At 49.0% G+C, this 19420-nt stretch overlaps 1 protein-coding gene across 1 annotated transcript in view; it reads left to right on the top strand.

Moving 5' to 3' along the window:
- LOC140205401 (protein FAM83F-like) overlaps positions 1 to 18403 on the top strand; it is a 39008-nt gene extending 20605 nt beyond the window's left edge. Inside the window, exons 3-5 of the mRNA XM_072272993.1 lie at positions 3005 to 3126; positions 9571 to 10274; positions 14564 to 18403. Coding sequence (XP_072129094.1) covers positions 3005 to 3126; positions 9571 to 10274; positions 14564 to 14646 — 909 coding nt within the window. The 3' untranslated portion in view covers positions 14647 to 18403. The remainder of the gene's footprint in view (positions 1 to 3004; positions 3127 to 9570; positions 10275 to 14563) is intronic.
- The last annotated feature ends 1017 nt before the right edge of the window (positions 18404 to 19420 follow it).

Genomic DNA, 19420 nt, shown 5'->3' with positions numbered 1-19420 from the left:
AGAGGGTGGGGGATGAGGGGAATGCGAGGGAGGAGGGTCAAGAGGGAGAGTGATTAGGGGAGTGATGAGGCACGGAGTGAGCAGGACGTTTCACTCCCTTCCCCCGACACTGCCCCTCGGGATTCTCTCTCCTGAAGGTTCTCTGCCACCGACACCTCACCTTCTCCACCCCAGACATCCCCTCCCTTGATCACTTCTCTCACCACTTCCCACCGCTGCCACCTCTCCCCAACACACATTGTGAACCCTCCCCCCCAGCTCCTGGGTCTCCTACTCTCAGTCAGGAGACTGCATCCCCCCGACACTCCCGATCGCCTAACACCACCCGCCCCCACCCCACCCAGCCTAACAATCCATTTATTGAAGGAACCATAAGACCATAAGATACAGGAGCAGTAGGCCATTTGGCCCATTGAGTCTGCTCTGCTAAGGGAGGAACAGCAGGGTACTGGTGAAGACAAGAAATGGGTCAGGCAGAGACATTAGGTGAATCTCTGGGATATGGTCTGTGATCTCCATCCTCATCCCCATGACCTCATCCAACACCAGCAGCACGGACATTGTGATTGATATCGGCATATAATGATCACACGTACCAAGGCACAGTGAAAAGCTACTCATGCCATCAAAACAGATCAGATCATATCGAATTACATCAACATAGTCGGAAGAGAATGCCTTAGAAATGAGATTTATGACAGTGGTGGCGGAGTGACATCAGCGCCGCCGGACTCCGGAGCGAAGGTACCCGAGTTCGAATCCAGGCACGCTTTCTATCCGTCCCAGGTTGAGTGTCGAGCTCGCAACTCGGCCCCATAAAAGAAAAACAAACTGCGCTGTGAGAAGGACATGGGGGGACCACTCACAGAATCTTTCCTCCAAGACAGCCACTTGAAAAGTGGTCACCGAGGCTCTGGCAGAGTATGGCACACACAAAAAAAGCTTATAATGAGAGGCAGGGTGGAGATACGTCTCTGTCAAAGGAGATGTAAGGTGCTCCTTCCAGCCGCTAACCTGCAGGTCACCCTCGGGCAAGGTGGAGCACCTGCTCAGCCCCCCGATCAGGGTCACATAAAGCCATGGGAGCAGCTGGTGCATATCACAAGTCCTGGTTATGCCACCACTGACACCAAGCAGACAATCTCTGAAGAGTATTGGTAATGGCTGGGGTCACCCATCTTGTGAAGACACTGCCTAGAAGAAGGCGATGGCAAACCACTTCCGTAGAAAAATCTTCCAAGAACAATCACAGTCACAAGACCACGATCGCCCACGTCACATGATGCCGATGATTTTAATAAATTCACTCTCCAAGAAAGCCCCACAGCAAAATGGTTTTAACAGATCCTTTCATTACATTTATTATAAATGAATCTCAGGGTTGTACATGATGAGATATATGTAGAGTTTTTTGGAAATATAATTCACTTTGAACTTTGTCCAAGTTCAGATTTAGATTAATGTACCACAAGTACAATGAAATGTCTCATTTGCGTTGACAACCAACACAACTAGGGTGTGCCAGGGCCTCCCATAAGTGTTGCCACACATTCTGGTGCCAATGTAAGTAACACGTCCAGTGTTCAGCAGAACAATGCAGTGCACAACCTCAACAAAACAGTAGCAACACAGGCCCCTTTCTACCCTCCTCAACCCCCTCATCGTGTGGCACAAGGCCAAGTGGTTATAGTCAAAGTCATAGTTATATTTTATTGATCCGGAGGGAAATTGGGTTCCGTTACAGTTGCACCAACCAAGAATAGAGTATAAATATAGCAAAATAAAACCATAAATAATTAAATAGTAATATGTAAATTATGCCAGGAAATAAGTCCAGGACCAGCCTATTGGCTCAGGGTGTCTGACCCTCCAAGGGAGGAGTTGTAAAGTTTGATGGCCACAGGCAGAAATGACTTCCTATGATGTTCTGTGTTGCATCTCGGTGGAATGAGTCTCTGGCTGAATGTACTCCTGTGCCCACCCAGTACATTATGTAGTGGATGGGAGACATTGGGCGTTGGACTAGCGATCTAAAGGTCATGGGTTCGAGCTTTGGCCGGGGCAGCGTGTGTGTCCTTGAGCAAGGCACTTAACCACACAACGCTCCAGTCTACCCAGCTGAGTATGGGTACCGGCAAAAAATGCTGGGGGTTAACCTCACTATAGATTGGCGTCCTATCTGGGGGAGAGTCTTGTACTCTCAGTCGCCTCACGCCACGGAAACTGGCATAAGCACCGGCCTGATGGGCTACAAAGCTCATGACAGACTTTAAAATTTAATCACCCCACCCTCCATCACACAGACAGTCCTCCCCGCGCCCCCCAAACACACACGGACAGTCCTCCGCACCCCCCCCAAACACACACGGACAGTCCTCCGCACCCCCCAACACACACACAGTCCTCCCCATACCCCCCCCAACACATACAGACAGTCCTCCCACTCCCAACAAACACGGCCCGGCCCCTGGGCCTCCACGCTTCAGCTATTGGCCCTCTGATCAACTTTTGGGCTTTGATCTGTGGTACTGGCCCCTCCGGACTAGCCAACGATAGGGTTGCGAGCTCCGGGCGCACTGACTGACCAGCTCAGCTCACGCGGACATCCAGTCCTGGGGGGACCGCCATTGTGGGACAGCCCGATGGCCGCGGACATCTTTCGTCGCCTGGCAAGTCCCTTGAATCTCAGTTCTAAGCCGTTTTCTCTTTTAACTGCTTCTGCATACAATGCCCTGTCTGAGTGCAAAGCAAAATGGAGGCTTTGCTCTGTATCCTGGTCCACATGGAAATAACAAAATAACCACAATGCACAAACATTGCTGCCATTTTGAAGTCTTCCACGGGCAAATACCTTCACTGAAAGAGTACCTCAGGCAAAGCTGCTGGGAGGGAGGAGAGTCTGCCAGGCCCGTGGACCTCAGTCCCAGTGAGTGTGAGGAAAGAGTGGGGCAGTGGTGGGCGGTAGGACCCTGCAGTCACCCTGATGTCTTGTCTCCCACCGCAGAACATACGAGTTCGTTCCATTACTGGCACTGGCCTCTACTTGGCGGCGGGACACGTGTTGGGCACATTAAATCAGAAGTTTATGATTGTGGACGGCAATAAAGCCCTTTCCGGGTCTTACAGGTAAAAGAAAAGGCTGGGTCTCAACCCTACCCTAGACCCTTCCCTCCGCCACCCTGCCTGTCCTCAGTATTATGTGGCAAGACCAGACTGAATAAAGGGAGGCTATTATCCGGGCTCATTTCCCGTCACTGCCCAGAAGAAGTTTGTAACGAGTGTGCTCCAGATTCTTCCGACCATCCGAGTACATATGGTTAGGGTTAGTAAGTTGTTGGCAAACTATGTTGACACTGGAAGCATGGCAACACTCGTGAGCTGCCCCCAGCACAGTCCCCACTGCTTCGACGCAAATGACGCATTTCACAGTATGAGTTGATGTACGGCAGAATCAGGTTTAATATCACTAGCATATTTGTTGTAATGTGTAATAAACCTGTGTGTGTGTGTGTGCGTGTGTATAAAAATTTAATTAGATCAATAGTGAAAAAAGCGAAAAGGATAGTAGTGAGGTAGTGTTCATGGGTTCAATGTCCATTCAGGAATCAGTCGGCAGAGGGGAAGAAGCTGTTCCTGAATCACTGAGCGTGTGTCTTCAGGTTCCTGTACCTCCGTCCTGATGGTAGCAATGAGAAGAGGGCATGCCTTGTGTGATGGGGGTCCTGAATGACGGACGCTGCCTTTCTGAAGCATCGCTCCTTGAAGATATCCAGGATGCAGGGGAGGCTGGTGACCATGATGGAGCTGATTGAGTTCACAACTTTCTGCAGCTTATTTCGATCCTGTGCAGTAGCGCACCCCCCTTAACCCCCATACCAGACGGTGATGCAGCTAGTTAGAATGCTCTCCATATTTGCGAGTGGCTTTGGTGACATACTAAATCTCCTCAAACTCCTAATGAAATATAGCCACTGTTGCGCCTTCTTTGTGACAGCATCAATACGCTGGGCCCAGGTTAGATCCTCAGAGAAGTTGACACCCAGGAACTTTGAAATTGCTCACTCTTTCCACTCCTGATCCTTCGATGAGGACTGGTGTATGTTGCCTCATCTTACCCTTTCTGAAGTCCACAATCAGTTCTTTGGTCTTACTGCAAGGTTGTTGTTGTGACACCACTCAACCAGCTGATCTGTCTCCCTCCTGTACGCCTCCTCGTCACCATCCAAAATCCTGCCAACAGTAGTTTTGTCACAATACATGTGAAAAAGCACCATCTTATTTAAAAGCAGGGCATCGTTAGTTAGTTAGGCCATCACCTCTACTGGGGCATCGGCAGCCGATTGCAGCTCACCGGAGTCCTCTTTCCTGGGCCAGTCTCTCAAATTATCCCCAGGTGTAGCCCACCGTACATCTTCTATGCCAGGGGTTCCCACCCTGGGGTTTACAGACCTCTCAGTCAATGATATGACTCCAAGGCACAAAGCAGGTTGTGAACCCTTCTTCAAGGTGAAGATCTCTCCTCCCCTGGGGTCCGAGGAGCCTCTGTTGGTGTTTCTGTAGCTCTGGGTTTTTACAGGACAGGGTTGCCAACCTTGTTCCTTTCACAGCCGGGCTTAGCACCGTCCACGAGAATCATTACAGCCTGGGTGAAGGGCAGTCAGGCCAACAAAGGCCTGGTGGTTCGTTGCCAGGACTGAAGAGAGAAGCTGGTTTTGCAGAGAGATATCCATATTGGATGAATGCCAGCCTTACCCAGGCAAGAAAACTGGATCGGTTCCACACTTCCCCGTTTTGTGTGTGAGGGTTAGTGACGTCAGGCAGAGGTGTTCCCAATGACTCCTTGAAAACCAAACTGCATCCTCCTCATGGACTCCCGGGAATCCCTGGCCCACGATCGCTCAGAGTGCAGGAGGAGTGTTGGCAATGTTGCTGCGGACATCGGCAGCACATGGGAACAGTGGGGGCGGAAGCGGACCGCCCCTCAAATGGCCCACCCCTTTGCTCACCTCCTGCCCCACCTGTGGGAGGGTCTGTGGTCCTCACAGCACACCTCGCTCCCAGGAACTGGAATCAGGTTTAATTATCATCAGCATAGGTTGTGAAATCTGTGGTTTTGCGGCAGCAGCACATTGCAATACTGTGAGAGGTAGTGTGCATGGGTTCATTGTCCTTTTCGAGATCTGATAGTGAAGGGGAAGAGATTGTTCTTGAAGTGTTGTGTGTCTCCCGGCTCCTCCCTGACGGAAGCAGAGGGCATGGCGTGGGTGGTGGGGGTCCTTAATGATGGCCGCCGCCTTTTTGAGGCATCGCTCCTTGAAGATGTCCTGGATGCTGGGGAGGCTTGTGGCCATGATGGAGCTGACTGAGTTTGCAACTTGGCTTTTTTTCCGATTCTCTGCAGTCGCGCCCCTCACCGTCCCAGATGGTGAGGCAACCAGTCAGAATGCTCACCACAATGGAAGCTAGTCATCTTCCATAGCAAAACCACCTGTATGGTTTTTGTGTGGGCAGCTGTCTGCGTCAGTGTTTTCTCACTGCGTCTGTCTGTCTGAGTGTCTGCATATTAGCATTCTGTGAAACTGGCTATTTGGACATGTTATCTCAGAGGATGCCGAATCTCTGGCGTTGTCTACTCCCATTGGATGGTGGCGGCTACATCATCAGTTATACCTAGGACAATGAAAAATAAGTATTTGAAAGACTGAGAGGTTCCACGAGCGGCTGTGAAGGCCAAGTTATTGGATGTATTTAAGGTAGAGATAGATAGGTTCTTGATTAGCCAGGGTATCAAAGGGTATGGGGAGAAGGCAGGGGTGTAGGGGTGACTGGCAGAATTGGATCAGCCCATGATTGAATGCCAGAGCATATTCGATGGGCCGAATAGCCTACTTCTGCTCCTATAACTTATGTTCCTATGGTTGCCAGGGGGTGGGGGAGTGGCAGGGTGGTAGTGGGGATAAGCTCCCACTACCTATTAGATGCTCTCAATGGCGTGCCTCTCAACCAGCCTCTGACAACCAAGTCCAACTCCTGGCCTTCACGTGCGGCTTAGCTACCAAGCCCGGCAGAACCGTTTCTGCTGACAGGAGAATGGGCAAAGGCAGGTTCCTGGCACCTTAGAAACCAGTCGCTTCAGGCAGACGGGGCTCGTCAGCTGATCTAGGAGAAGAAAAACTCCGATCTCAAACCTCGGCTGCCTTGCGGCTACACTCATTCATGGGGAAGGCTTCGGGATTGAACCCCAAGGGAAATATATGGAGCTGGAGTCCCTAAGGCAGTCCTACGTTGAGTTCAACGCTAATTGGCAACTCCTGCGACGCCGCTGGTGCCGAACTGTATCGGTCTCCGCTGTTCCTTTGGGTTCATCAGATACGTAGACAGGGGGCAGTCTGCTTCATGGGCAGCAGCCTGCTCTCCATATCGTACTGCCCAGGCCTGCGTATCTAGGCAGCTAGGCTGCAAGATACATGGTCAACCTTGACTGGTGGAGGGACTCACTCACTCATTCAGTAGATCCAAGAAGCACAATAAAACCAATGTAAGACCACGCCCAACAAAACAGACAAGCGTCCGGTGTGCAAAAGGCAACAGACTTTTTGTATTTTGTGCAAATACAAAAGAATAATAAATAAGCAATAAATGCAAGGAACATGAGATGAAGAGTCATTAAGAGGGAGTCCACGTGTTTGTGGGATTAGTTCAGTGATGGAGCGAGTGAAGCTACCCCACTGGTTCAAGGATCTGATGGTTACGGGGTAACAACTGTTCCCGAACCTGGTGGTGTGTGTCCTGAGGCTCCTGTACCGTCTTCCTGATGGCAGCAGCGAGAAAAGAGCATGCCTTGGGTGGTCACAAACACGAGGAATTCCGCAGATGCTGGAAATTCAAGTAACACACATCAAAGTCCTGATGAAGGGTCTCTGCCTGAAACGTCGACTGTACCTCTTCCTAGAGATGCTGCCTGGCCTGCTGCGTTCACCAGCAACTTTGATGATGTCTTGGGTGGTGGTGGTTCTTGATCCTGGTTGCTGGTTTTCAATGACAAATCTCCGTGTAGATGTGCCCAGTGATGGGGACGGCTTTACCCTCGATAGACTGGGCTGTATCCATTACTTTTTGTAGGATTTTCCGTTCAAGGGCATTGGTGTTTCCATACCAGGCTGTGATGCAGCCAGTTAATATACTCTCCACCACACATCTATAGAAGTTCATCAAAGTTTTGGATATCATGCCAAATCTTCGCAAACTTCTAAGGAAGTTTTGGCACTACTGTGTTTTCTTCATAATTGCACTGATGTGCTGGGCCCAGGATAGATCCCCTGAAACTGTAACACTGAGGAATTTAAAGTTGTTGATTCTCTCCACCTCTGATCCCCCAAAGAGGACTGGGTCTTGGACCTCCGGTTGCCTCTTTCTGAATAATCAGCTCCTTGGTCTTGCTGACATTGAGTGAGAGTTTGTTGCTCTGGCACCATTCGGTGAGATTTTCAATCTCCCTCCAATATGCTGATTCGTCGCCAGCTTTGATTCGGCCAAGGACAGTGGTGTCGTCAGCAATATGGCGTTGGAGCTGTGCTTAGCCACACAGTCGTCAAGTGTAAAGTGAGTAGAGCAGAGGACTAAAGGCTGATTTATACTTGTGCGTTAAATGTATGCTGTAGGTACGGCGTAGCTGTGAACCTTACGCTGTACTCTACGCTGAACCCTATGCTGTAGCCTAACATGCACCTCTCCCAAAATGTAACTACATGTCGCGGCGTCGCAGACCGCAACAGCTGCGATTGGTCTGCTTGGTAGCATCGCATTTCCTCCTACGCTGCAATAGCTTGCCATTGGGCGACTGAAGAGCAGGGAAGGAACTCTGGCTGCAATGCTTTCCATAAAGCTTTACAGACCTCCAAAATTATGGAGGACCCTGTACTTGATGCCAGTTTGTAGCTAGCTGCTACAGCCTGTTGCCTTCCACCTGAAGCTAAAACTCAACACAGTGGCATAGAAACCCCACCGCCAACTAGCGTTTTGGCGGTGAATTGCAGAGCGATGCAGACACACCAACCCACAAGTATAAATGCTCACAACGGCGTAACCCACTTGTGTAGGCTACGGCGTAAGCTAGTACACACAAGTATAAATTAGCCTTAAGCACACACCTTATTGAGCACCTGTGCTGATGGAAGATGTGTACAAATGCGAATTTTTGTACACATCATGCTGTACGCCTGTATTTGCTTTGAGTATGAATTGTGCATATTTACAAGTTTATTGTCATTCAACAATACACATATATACTGTACAGCTAAATGAAACATTGTTCCTCTGGGGTTAAAGTGCAAAACACTGCATGTATAGTCACACACAGTATATATAGTTACAATCTAGAACCTCCAACAGAATTACGACCTTTTTGTAGGGTTTGAAGGCCTGTGTGCCTCAATGACCCGGAGAGCGATGTTGGCTGGAGTCAGGGATTTACGCTTTGGGTCTTGGTAGGGTCACCCATGCCAAACAGGTCAAAGGATAGAGGCCAGACTAGGAGTGGTCCATCAGACCTCCAGGTTCTGGGCTTCAGCTCAGGGCTAACAATCCTGACTTGTCAAACAAAACTGTTACGGAGACAGCAATGAAGAATCCTTCCACGGCGGTATGGACAGACAGAGATGGAGGACCTTCATTGCTGCCCTGAACGCCAGCAGGAGATGGTCAGAAAGTAATATCAGCACAAGCCCCTGAGCTGGCCTGAAGGTCGGCGGGTTCTCAGAAAGTGTGAAGCACCCGTTTCCGTAAGACGGTAAAATCGGTATAATGTTACTGGTACTATTCTGATAAAGAAAGCAGTTGTATAAACCTGTGAAACAGCAGCAGGAAAGGATGAGAAACGAGCAGTGCAGGACAAGAGTGTGCCCGCAAGTTAGAGAGTGTGGGTAGGGAGGGGTCGTGGCAGGCCGTTCAGACAGGGTGTACATGTGTGCTTTGTGTTCTCTGACCATAAGCAGAATTAGACCATACAGCCCATCAAGTCTGCTCTGCCGTTCCATGGTGGCTGATTTTTTAAAAATTCCTCTCAAACCCATTCTCCTGCCTTCTCCCTGTACCTTTGATGCCTTTACTAATCAAGAACCTATCAACCCAGTGATTTGGCCTCCTCAGCCGTCCGCGGCAATGAATTCCACAGATTAACACCCTCTGGCTAAAGAAATTCCTCCTCATTTCTGTTACAAAGAGATGCCCTTCTATCCTGAGGATGTGCCCTGTGGTCCTAGACTCCCAGCCCCACTATAGGAAACATCCTCTCCAAGTCCACTCTGTCTAGGCCTTTCAATGTTTGATAGGTTTCAATGAGATACCTCCTCATTCTTCTGAACTCCAGCAAATACAGGCCCAGAGCGTGTGTTTTTATACATGTCATGTAAGTTATATCTGTGCTGAGATGTTTGTCAGTGTGTCTGTATCTGCCCAAGGTCAGGAGTTGGGAGAGATGCCTGCTCCCCAGTGCGGCCCAGGACCCCACTCCCTAACCCTTTTCCCTCTCTCTCTACTCACTACCTCCTCCGTCTCTTTTCCCTCCGGCAGTTTCACCTGGAGCTGCGCCCGGCTGCACCGCAGTATGACCACCCTCTTCACCGGGCAGATCCTGGAGGCGTTCGACAACGAGTTCCGAGAGCTGTACGCCAACTCGGACGCCGTGAACCTGCACGAAGAGCTCAAGATCAGTCCGGACTTCCAGCTGCGGGCCAAGGGCACCGAGGCCGACCTCATCCCTCCCCGCTCCACCGAACTCCATCGCAAATTCCAGAACCCCAAGTACTTGCTGGCGATGGAGGGGATGCGCCGGGCGGCCTCGGACAACAAGCTGTCGCCGCCAGTGGACGATAAGCTCCCGGAGCGGGACCGGACCTTGGCCCGCAGAGACCGCAGGGGGACCCTGCTCGAAAGCAAGAAGGAGGACGATGGCAAGAGCCACCAAGCTGTCCGCGATTGGCTGCTCAAGAACGACGTCAGGGGCCTTGACCAACCGGAGCCTCTGGAGGACCTGGTCCCGCCTCACAAAATGCCCAATGGCGGCAAAGTGGGCGGGAGCAAGTTCAAGATCCCCGACTTTGGGAGGGCGATTTCCAAAAAAGACCGATCCAGCCATCTGGGCAGCAGGGACATCTTAGAGTTGGCCCCCAGCAGCTCTGCCGGGTCAGAAGGGGCGGGCGACCTACCCCTCAGAAAGAGCACCAAGGGAAAGAGGAAGAAAGGGGAGCTTGAAGTCCAGGACAAAGTCAATGCAGGTAAATGCACCCTTGGAAATAACATTGCATTTGGAATTGGGTTATTATTGCCAGTTTTTATGAGAAAATTTGTTGTTTTGTGGCAGCAAACATAAAATACTATATTACGATAATAAATATGTGCCATGTCATATTACGTGGGCGATCATGGTCTTGTGACCATGATTGTTCTGGGTAAATTTTCTGCAGAAGTGGTTTGCCATTGTCGCCTTCTGGGCAGTGACTTCACAAGACGGGTGACCCCAGCCATTATCAATACTCTTCAGAGATGGACTGCCTGGCGTCAGTGGTCGCGTAACCAGGACTTGTGATACGCACCAGCTGTTCACACGACCATCCACCACCTGTCCCCATGGCTTCACGTGACTGATCGGGGAGCTAAGCAGGTGCCACACCTTGCCCAAGTGTGACCTGCAGGCTAGCGGAGGGAAGGAGGGATATCTTCACCACACCACCCAAAATAGACAAATAGATGGAGCAAAGGAGGAACAAGCTCATGAGTTCATGGACCGTTAAGTAATCCATCAACAGAGGGAAGAAATAGTTTCTGAAACTTTGAGTGTGGGTTTTCAGGCTCCTGTATCTCCACCCTGACTGTGGTAATGGTAAGATGTCCCAGATGGTGATGGCCCTTAATGATGGGTGCTGCCTTCTTGGGGCACTGCTTTTTGAAGCTGTCCTCCATGTGCCTGTGATGGAGCTGGCTGAGGCCACAACCACCTGCATCCCCTTTCGGTCCTGCACACTGGAGCCCCCATACCCGGTGGTGACGCAGCAGGGGTCAGAATATCTTACACTGCAGATCTGTAGAAATTTGTGAGAGTTATTGGTGACACAGCAAACCTCATCACACTGGCACGCCTTCTTCGGGACAGATCCTTGGGGATGTTGACACCCAGGAACTTGAGGCTGCTCATCCTTTCCGCTGCTGACCGCTTGATGAGAACTGGCACGCGTTCTCCCAACTTCCCCTTCCTGAAGTCCACGATAAGTTCCTTGGTCTCACTGGCATTGAGGGCACAGTTGGTTTTTGTGGCACCACGGATTCAGCTGATCTATCCCTCTCCTGCATGTCTCCTTGGCACCATCTGAGATCCTGCCAACAACAGAGGTGTCATTGGCGAATTTATAGACGGCATTTGAGCTGTGCTTAGCCACACAGTCACGAGTGTAGAGAGAGTAGAGTAGCTGCCAAATACTCTCATTCAGAACTACTATCAATAGTCTTGTTATTGTAAACAAGTATTGGGATGCAGTGAAAAGTTTGTCTTGCATGCTATTCAGATCAAATCGTTACGCAGTGCACTGGGGTAGGAAAGTTCAAGGGAAATTTATTATCAAGTACTTTTACAATACCATATTCATTTTCTTGTGGGCATGCTCAATAAATCTATAGAATAGTAACCATAATGGAATCAATGAAAGGGCATTCAATCAGAGCGCAGAAGACAGCTAATTGTGCAAATCCAAGAAGAAGAAATAATAATAATAAATTAATAAGCAGTAAATATAGAGAACATGAGATGAAGAGTCCTTGAAACTGAGACAAACTTTTCACTGCGTTCAAAGTAAATTTATTATCAAAGCACATATATGTCATCATATACAAGCCTGAGATTCTTTTTCTTGTGGGCATTCACAATAAAACCATAATTGAATAATAACCACAATAGAATCAACGGAAGACTGCTCCGACTTGGGCGTTCAGCCAGTGTGCAAAAGACAACACATTGTGCAAATACAAAATGAAAGAAATAATAATAAATAAATAAGCAATAAATATCGAGAACATGAGATGAAGAGTCCTTGAAAATGAGTCCATGGGCTGTGGAAACATTTCAATGATGGGACAAGTTAAGTTGAGTGAAGTTATCCCGTCTGGTTCAAGAACCTCTTGACCATGTCTGCCTGCTTTTACGCACTGAGTTGCTGCCACCTGATTGGCTGATTAGATATTTGCATTAACAAGCAGGCATACAGGTGTACCCAATAAAGTGGCCACTGAGTGTATGTCAAATTTACTATCAAAGTATATATATGTTACCATATACAACCCTGAGGTTCATTTTCTTGCAGGCATTCACAATAAAAAAGAAATACAATATAATCTACAGAAAAATATGCATAAACAAAGACTAGCAAACAACCAATGGCACAAGAAGGCAAACGTGAAAAAAGTAGTATCAAGGTCATTAGTTCTGTGATCTAGGCTCTGCCTGTGTCTGAACCTCCAGCCCTGTAACACACTAAGATCTTTGTGCGCCTAAAATTCTGACCTCCACAGTACCCTCCCTCATTGGCAGGTGTGCCTTCATCTAGTCGACTCTGAAATCCTCCTCTTCCCACCCCTCTGCCTCTCCCTCAATCTGCTCAAACCTTCCCCTCCAACTGGACCAGCTGCCCCAAAAGTCCCTTTATGTCTACCCACGGCCTCCTCTACGGTAAAGATGAAGCCACACTCAGGTTGGAGGAACAACACCTTGTATTCCGTCTGGGTAGCTTCCAACCTGATGGCATGAACATTGACTTCTCTAACTTCCGTTAATGCCCCACCTTCCCCTCGTACCCCATTCGGTATTTATTTATTTATATACACACATTCTTTTTCTCTCTCTCCTTTTTCTCCCTCTGTCCCTCTCACTGTACCCCTTGCCCATCCTCTGGGCTTCCCCCCCTCCCCCTTTTCTTTCTCCCTGGGCCTCCTGTCCCATGACCCTCTCATATCCCTTTTGCCAATCAACTGTCCAGCTCTTGGCTCCATCCCTCCCCCTCCTGTCTTCTCCTATCATTTTGGATCTCCCCCTCCCCCTCCCACTTTCAAATCTCTTACTAGCTCTTCCTTCAGTTAGTCCTGACGAAGGGTCTCGGCCCGAAACGTCGACTGTACCTCTTCCTAGAGATGCTGCCTGGCCTGCTGCGTTCACCAGCAACTTTGATGTGTATAACAAGACATGCAAGTTTTGGGAATTCTCGGCAGGTCAGGCAGGGAGAGAACCTGAGTTAACATCTATTTCCCAAGGGAAAGGAGTGGAAAAGCAGAGGGCATAGGTTTAGCACACAATGAATGCTGGAAGAGCTCATCAAGTCAGGTAGCATCCAAGACACGGCCTGAAACACGGACGCTGCCAGATTTGCTGAGTTCCTCAAGCATTGTGTGTGTGTGTGTGTGTGTGTGTGTGTGTGTGTGTGTGTGTGTCTGTGTGTGTGTGTGTCTGTGTGTGTGTGTGTGTGTGTGTGTGTGTGTGTGTGTGTGTGTGTGTGTGTGTGTCGCTCAGGATTTCCAGCACCTGCAGAATTTTTTGTGGCGCCGGTTTCAGTCGAGACGGGGAAAGATTTAAAAGCAACCCGAGGGGCGATTTCTTCATGCGGAGGGTGGTGTGTAGGTAAAATGAGCTGCCGGGGAAGTGTTTGAAACTGCTACAATAACACTTAGAAGACACTGGGACAGATACATGGACAGGAAAGGTTTAGAGCAGTTTCCCAATCTGGAGTCCATGCACCCCTTGCTTAATAGGAGGGATCCATGGCATAAAAAAAGCTGGAACCCATGGCTTAGAGAGATTTGGGCCAAACACGGGCAAAAGGGGCGAGCTTAGTTGGTACCCTGAACCTGACTGTTATTTTCAGACTGACTGGCTAGTTCCTGCGTTTTCTGTTTTTAATTCAGAAACAGTCTTTTACTGACACAGGGACCATAAAACAAAGGAGCAGAATTAGGCCATTCAGCCCATCGACTCTGCCTTCAACGTTCCCTCTGATTTTTTTGTTAACAGCTGCGCGGACCAACCATTACGCTGAGCAGGGAGTTTTTACAGGGCCAGGAAGTTGCGTGGCACTTTAATTGAACATTGTATAATAGATAATTCCAGCTCCGCGGCAACAAGGCTATGTGCGCGGGGGCATTTCAGCTACTGCGTGGCCGCGCAGCTTAGAGGGAACAGTGTGCTGCCATTCGATCGTGGCCGATACACCTACAAAGAACCTGCTGAAGGATCTCAGTGGGTCGAGCAGTGGGGGGAAAGGAACTACAGATGGTTTGAGTCCCGATGCAGGGTTTTGTGAAGAAACATTCACAATTCCTCAACACCGCCCCCCCACCCCAACTCCCCTGACACTGCTTGACCGGTGTGGCTGCATTGATTTTGTTTTGGGACAGTTTTGTTTTGATCATTGCTTCCAGGAAGAGCCGGGGCAGGGTGGGGAATCCCTTTTGAATCGTAGAAGGCGCTATATAAATGCAAGTTCTAGTTGTTGCCGCAGCTCAAGCCTGTGTCTTTCGGATTTTACAGGAAAGTCGAGCTCTCCGTTCCAGGAACGCCAAGTCAGCATCATCACCACAAAGAGTAAAAAGGAGAAGTGCCTGGTTTCGTGAGAAGTCGACGGCAGAGTCGTGTTGCAGGGAAACAGGCTGTTCGGCCCCTCGAGTGTGTGCTGGACATCATCTTACACTGATCTCATTTTCTTTTTCCCACATTCCCACCAACTCTCCCCCAATTCTAATACTCACCTGCACATTCGGGGCAACTAATCTGCCAATCGGCCCGTCTTTGGGGTGTGGGAAGAAATCGGAACACTCAGGATGATCACAGGGAGAATTTGGGAACTCCACACAGATGGAGTGCTGGAGTTTGGGAATGAATCTGGATCGCTTGGGCTCTGCAAGGTGTGGAAGGGAAAAAAATCAGGGAGGGTTCACCACAATAGATTTGATTTTATAGCCTGGTGTACCTGTTTGATTTCTTTTTCTGGTCCTGTGTCCCGTCTCGATCACTTGGACCTGAATGTCCGACTGTCCTGGGTCGTACAGCCGGCAACTTGGTGGACAACAGCACCCCATTGTGGCCAAGTGAAGAACTGCATATTCATATTCCTTTGTTCACGAATAAAGTGTATTTTTTTAAATTTAAAAATCATACTTTGTGGTGCACAGGAGGGGTGGTGGTGTTGTGGTTAAATAAGTGTTTTGGATAAGTTCACGTCACAGAGTGAAAAAGGGAGACCACTGTCATCGAGGGGTCTGGTGTCAGCAGCATTGAGTCAACATGTTGACAAGATCACCAGTGCTTGCCTCCTATGTATTTTCAAAAGTTCGAAGGACTTTTTACTATCTAAGTATGTGTACTTTATGCAATCTCGAGGTTCGTCTCCTTATAGGCAGTCACAAAACATAGAACCCCAACAGAAACCATTAGAAGCAAAAGAGCACCCAATGTGCTGAGAGAGAGAGGGAAAAAAACAAATTGTGCAACCAGTAAAACCAAGCAAACAGCATTCAGAACACACATCAAAGTTACTGGTGAACGCAGCAGGCCAGGCAGCATCTCTAGGAAGAGGTACAGTCGACGTTTCAGGCCAAGTCCCTTCGTCAGGACTGAAGTTCACAATGCCAAGCATCACTGCAGCAAATTCAAAAGTCCAGAGCAACAGCCCAGCACATCCCGCGGAGTAGTGAGCTGATCTGGTCCCTCTCTCACCGACCCCGTCACCCGGACCATTTCAATCCAGCCCGCCCAGTGCTTAAATCGTCCAAACCGTGGGACATTCCTCACTCTCGGACCCAGGCTCTGCCACTTTGATACGGCTCTTAAATCGTTCAGACCTCGGATCTCGCCTCGCCTTGCCTCGTTGCATCCAATTTCCTCCTAGTTCGCTCCAGACATACCAGCAAAATGCCGCATCGCACGGCTCAACTCCGACGGGCAAGCCACAGGCTACAGCTTGCAGCAATTGTTTACCAGAAAAAAGTGTGACCGGCAAAATATTTAGTCGCTTTCTTCGTTCCAATGGCCGCAAGGACGTCGTCACTTAAACCAGTAAGTAGCGGCATCGTAAACCGGAAGGTGTGTGTGAGAGATTGAGCACTGAACAGATTCGGATTCAGATTGATTCACAACTCGTCTGCAGAAACAGTCAAATGCGTCATTTCCATTAAAACCAGAACAACGCGAGAAGTGGTGGGGTGGGATGGGCAGCCCGCAGGTGTCGCCACAGGCCCGGGCACCAACACTGCCTGCCCACAGCACTCGAACAAACAACACAGAACACAATGAGCAACAGAACAGAACAGCAGCAAAACAGGCTCCGTTCCTCCCTCGCAACGATCCACCCACGCATGCGGACAGTCCTCCTCACAACAGGACAGGCCTCAGGCTTTGGCCATCGGGCGTGGAGTCGACCTTCAAGCTTTGACCATTCCCGCCAGAATGTTTTCCCGCTCTTTACCAAGGTTCGGAAATGTGAAGCGACAAGCAATCAGCTGGAGGAACTCAGCGGGCCAGACCGCAGCCGATTCGACACCACCCTCCCCTCCCCCTCCCCCCCCCAGAGTCTACCGGGGCGCCTGCTGACGCCTCTCCTCCCGGCTGCTGCACAGAAATGCTACCGCTGGGACCGAACACAGAACCAGCTCTGGCCTGAGCTGGGAGGAGAGAAGCCAGTGGCCAGTGGAGCCGGGACTCGGGGAAAGCCTGAACCATCCGGGATGGCTTGTGGAGGATGGATGTGTTGGGACGGAGAACAGCCGTGATCTTAGAGCATGGGAGAAAAGACAAGAGTCTGACTGGCCTGCCCCTGTTCATTTAGCGAAACAGCGCAGAGTAGAACCTTCCGGCCCTTTGAGGGCACCACCCCAGCCATCCCCGAAGCCCCCAATTTCACCCTAACCTAATCACGGGGACAATTTACAATGACCAGTTAACCTACTCGGTATGCCTGTCGGAAGAAACCAAAGCACTCTGGGAAACCCTGCGGGGAGGCCGTACAGAGGACGCCGGAATTGAACTCTGAACTCCGACGTCCCGAGCTGTAATAGCGTCGCGCTAACCGCTACACTACCATGGCGACCACGGTTATGTTACCCAGGTTTCCTGCGTTTTGGATATGGACTTGGACTGCAGACCTTTTTTTCCAGTCTTACAGTTTTTTCTATTCTGAGTTTTTCGCCCAAACTTTCTCTTTTTATTTGCGTGTGCAGGGGGGTGGGGTTGATGTGGCTGTTCCATTTATGTTTTTTTTATTCAGGGAGGAGGAATTTTGGCGGGGGGGGTTGATGAACGAAAGAAACCGTTCTTTTCTTTCTTGGTTCGGTGGCTATCTGGAGAAGACGAATTCCAGAGTTGGATACTTTGATGATAAATGGACCTTTGAACGGTTAGTTTAATTAGTGCCTTCTGCTTCTAAATCTTGAGTTCCCTAAGAATCTAGGCTGGCACCCCAGACCCAGGTACAAAGTTTAAAGTAAGTTTATTATCAAAGTACATAAATGTCACCATATACAACCCTGGGGTTCATTTTCTTGCGGGCATTCACAGTAAATACAGGAACCACAATAGAATCAATGAAAGATCGCACCCAACTGTGGACAAACAACCGATGTGCAAACTGTGCAAATACAAAAAGAAAGGAATGATAATTATAAATAAGCAATAAATATCAAGAATATGAGATGAAGAGTCCTTGAAAGTGAATCTAGAGGCTGTGGGAACAGTTGGGTGATGGGGTGAGTAAAGTTATCCCCTCTAAAGAAGGATCTAGTGCTTTCCCGATGTATATGATGAATAAACTCTTCTCAGGTTTCCAGCCAGGTGCAAATATCGATTATAACAAATGTTTTGATGACAAACCCTCTCATCCTGAAGATGGCAGAGTTTCTCGTCGAAACACCGGTTATAATCGATACCTGTACCTGGCTGGAAGCCCGAGGAAAGTTTGATTATCCCCTCTGGTTCAGGAGGAACGCAGTGAGAATACAGACTGAGACGGCACCCATGGGGGCTGGGATACAGACGCAACCAGCACCCATGGGATCTGGGGTGCACACAGAGCCAGCACCCCTGGGAATTGGGACCCAGACATGTTACACTTGCTTTTAAGCCAAGACTTGCTCTCAGGTTTTCACGCTGTTCTGAATTCAAAGGTTTCAACATCCTAAGTGACTCCAGTAATGGGATTTATCATTTATAACTTCTGGTCTTTTTCTAAATGGGGCTCAGAATTTGCTCTCATACAGGATGAAACTGTTTAAAACCGTCCTAGGATTATTGCAAGAGGAACGTACGTGAGACTTGTTCATCCTTGAAATAACAATGTGAATGATTGTATGTATGTTACATAAAGAAATGACTTTACAGGAAACATTTGGTATAAACTTTTGCACATTTCTGTAATTTTGTTTTAATAAACTTTATTTTAAGGACATTTGACCCAAATGATTAACAGTGGCTGTTTTGGGGAGTACATTTTGGATTGCATTGGAAGGAGGATGGCAAGGTAGCATAGTGGTTAGCACACCAGTTTACAGTGCAGGTGACCCGGGTTCAATTCCCGCCACTGAATGTAAGGAGTTTGTACTTTCTCCCTGTTTTCCTCCGGGTGCTCCAGTTCCCTCCCTCAGACATACCTGTTGGGGGGTTAATTGGTCATTGTAAATTGTCCCGTGATTAGGCCAGGGTTAAATTGGGGGATCACTGGGCAGTGTGCTCAAAAGACCAATGCCACGCTGCATCTCGATAAATAGGGAAAAGTACTTCCAAAAGTATCTCGGTAAAGATGCAAGTATGGCATAAAACAGGAACTTCAAGTTCCTGAGTGTCAATATCTCTGAGGCTCTAACCTGGTCCCAAAACATCGATGCAGCTATAAAGGAGGTAAGATTGCAACACACATAGAAGCTGCTGGTGAACGCAGCAGGCCAGGCAGCATCTCTAGGAAGTGGTGCAGTCGACGTTTCAGGCCGAGACCCTTCGTTCACCAGCAACTTTGATGTGTGTTGCTTGAATTTCCAGCATCTGCAGAATTCCTGCTGTCTGAGGCAAGATTGCAGCTGTGTTTCATTGGGAGTTTGAAGAGATTTGGTTTGTTACCTAAAACACTTGAAAACTTCTACAGATATACTTTGGTGAGCATTCAGACAGGCTGCATCACTGTCTGGTATGGGGGGGTGGGGGGAGAGGGGCTATTGCACAGGATCATAAGAAGCTACAGAAAGTTGTAGAATCATCTCCATCATGGGCACTAGCCTCTGTAGTATCCAGGACATCTTCAAGGAGCGATGCCTTTATTATTAAGGACCCCCATCACCCAGGACATGCCCTCTTCTCATTGTTACCATCAGAAAGGAGGTACAGAATCCTGAAGACACACACTCA

Source organism: Mobula birostris, chromosome 11 (assembly GCF_030028105.1).
Source record: "Mobula birostris isolate sMobBir1 chromosome 11, sMobBir1.hap1, whole genome shotgun sequence".
NCBI classification, from domain to species: domain Eukaryota; kingdom Metazoa; phylum Chordata; class Chondrichthyes; order Myliobatiformes; family Myliobatidae; genus Mobula; species Mobula birostris.
This window is presented reverse-complemented; position numbering and strand designations above follow the sequence as displayed.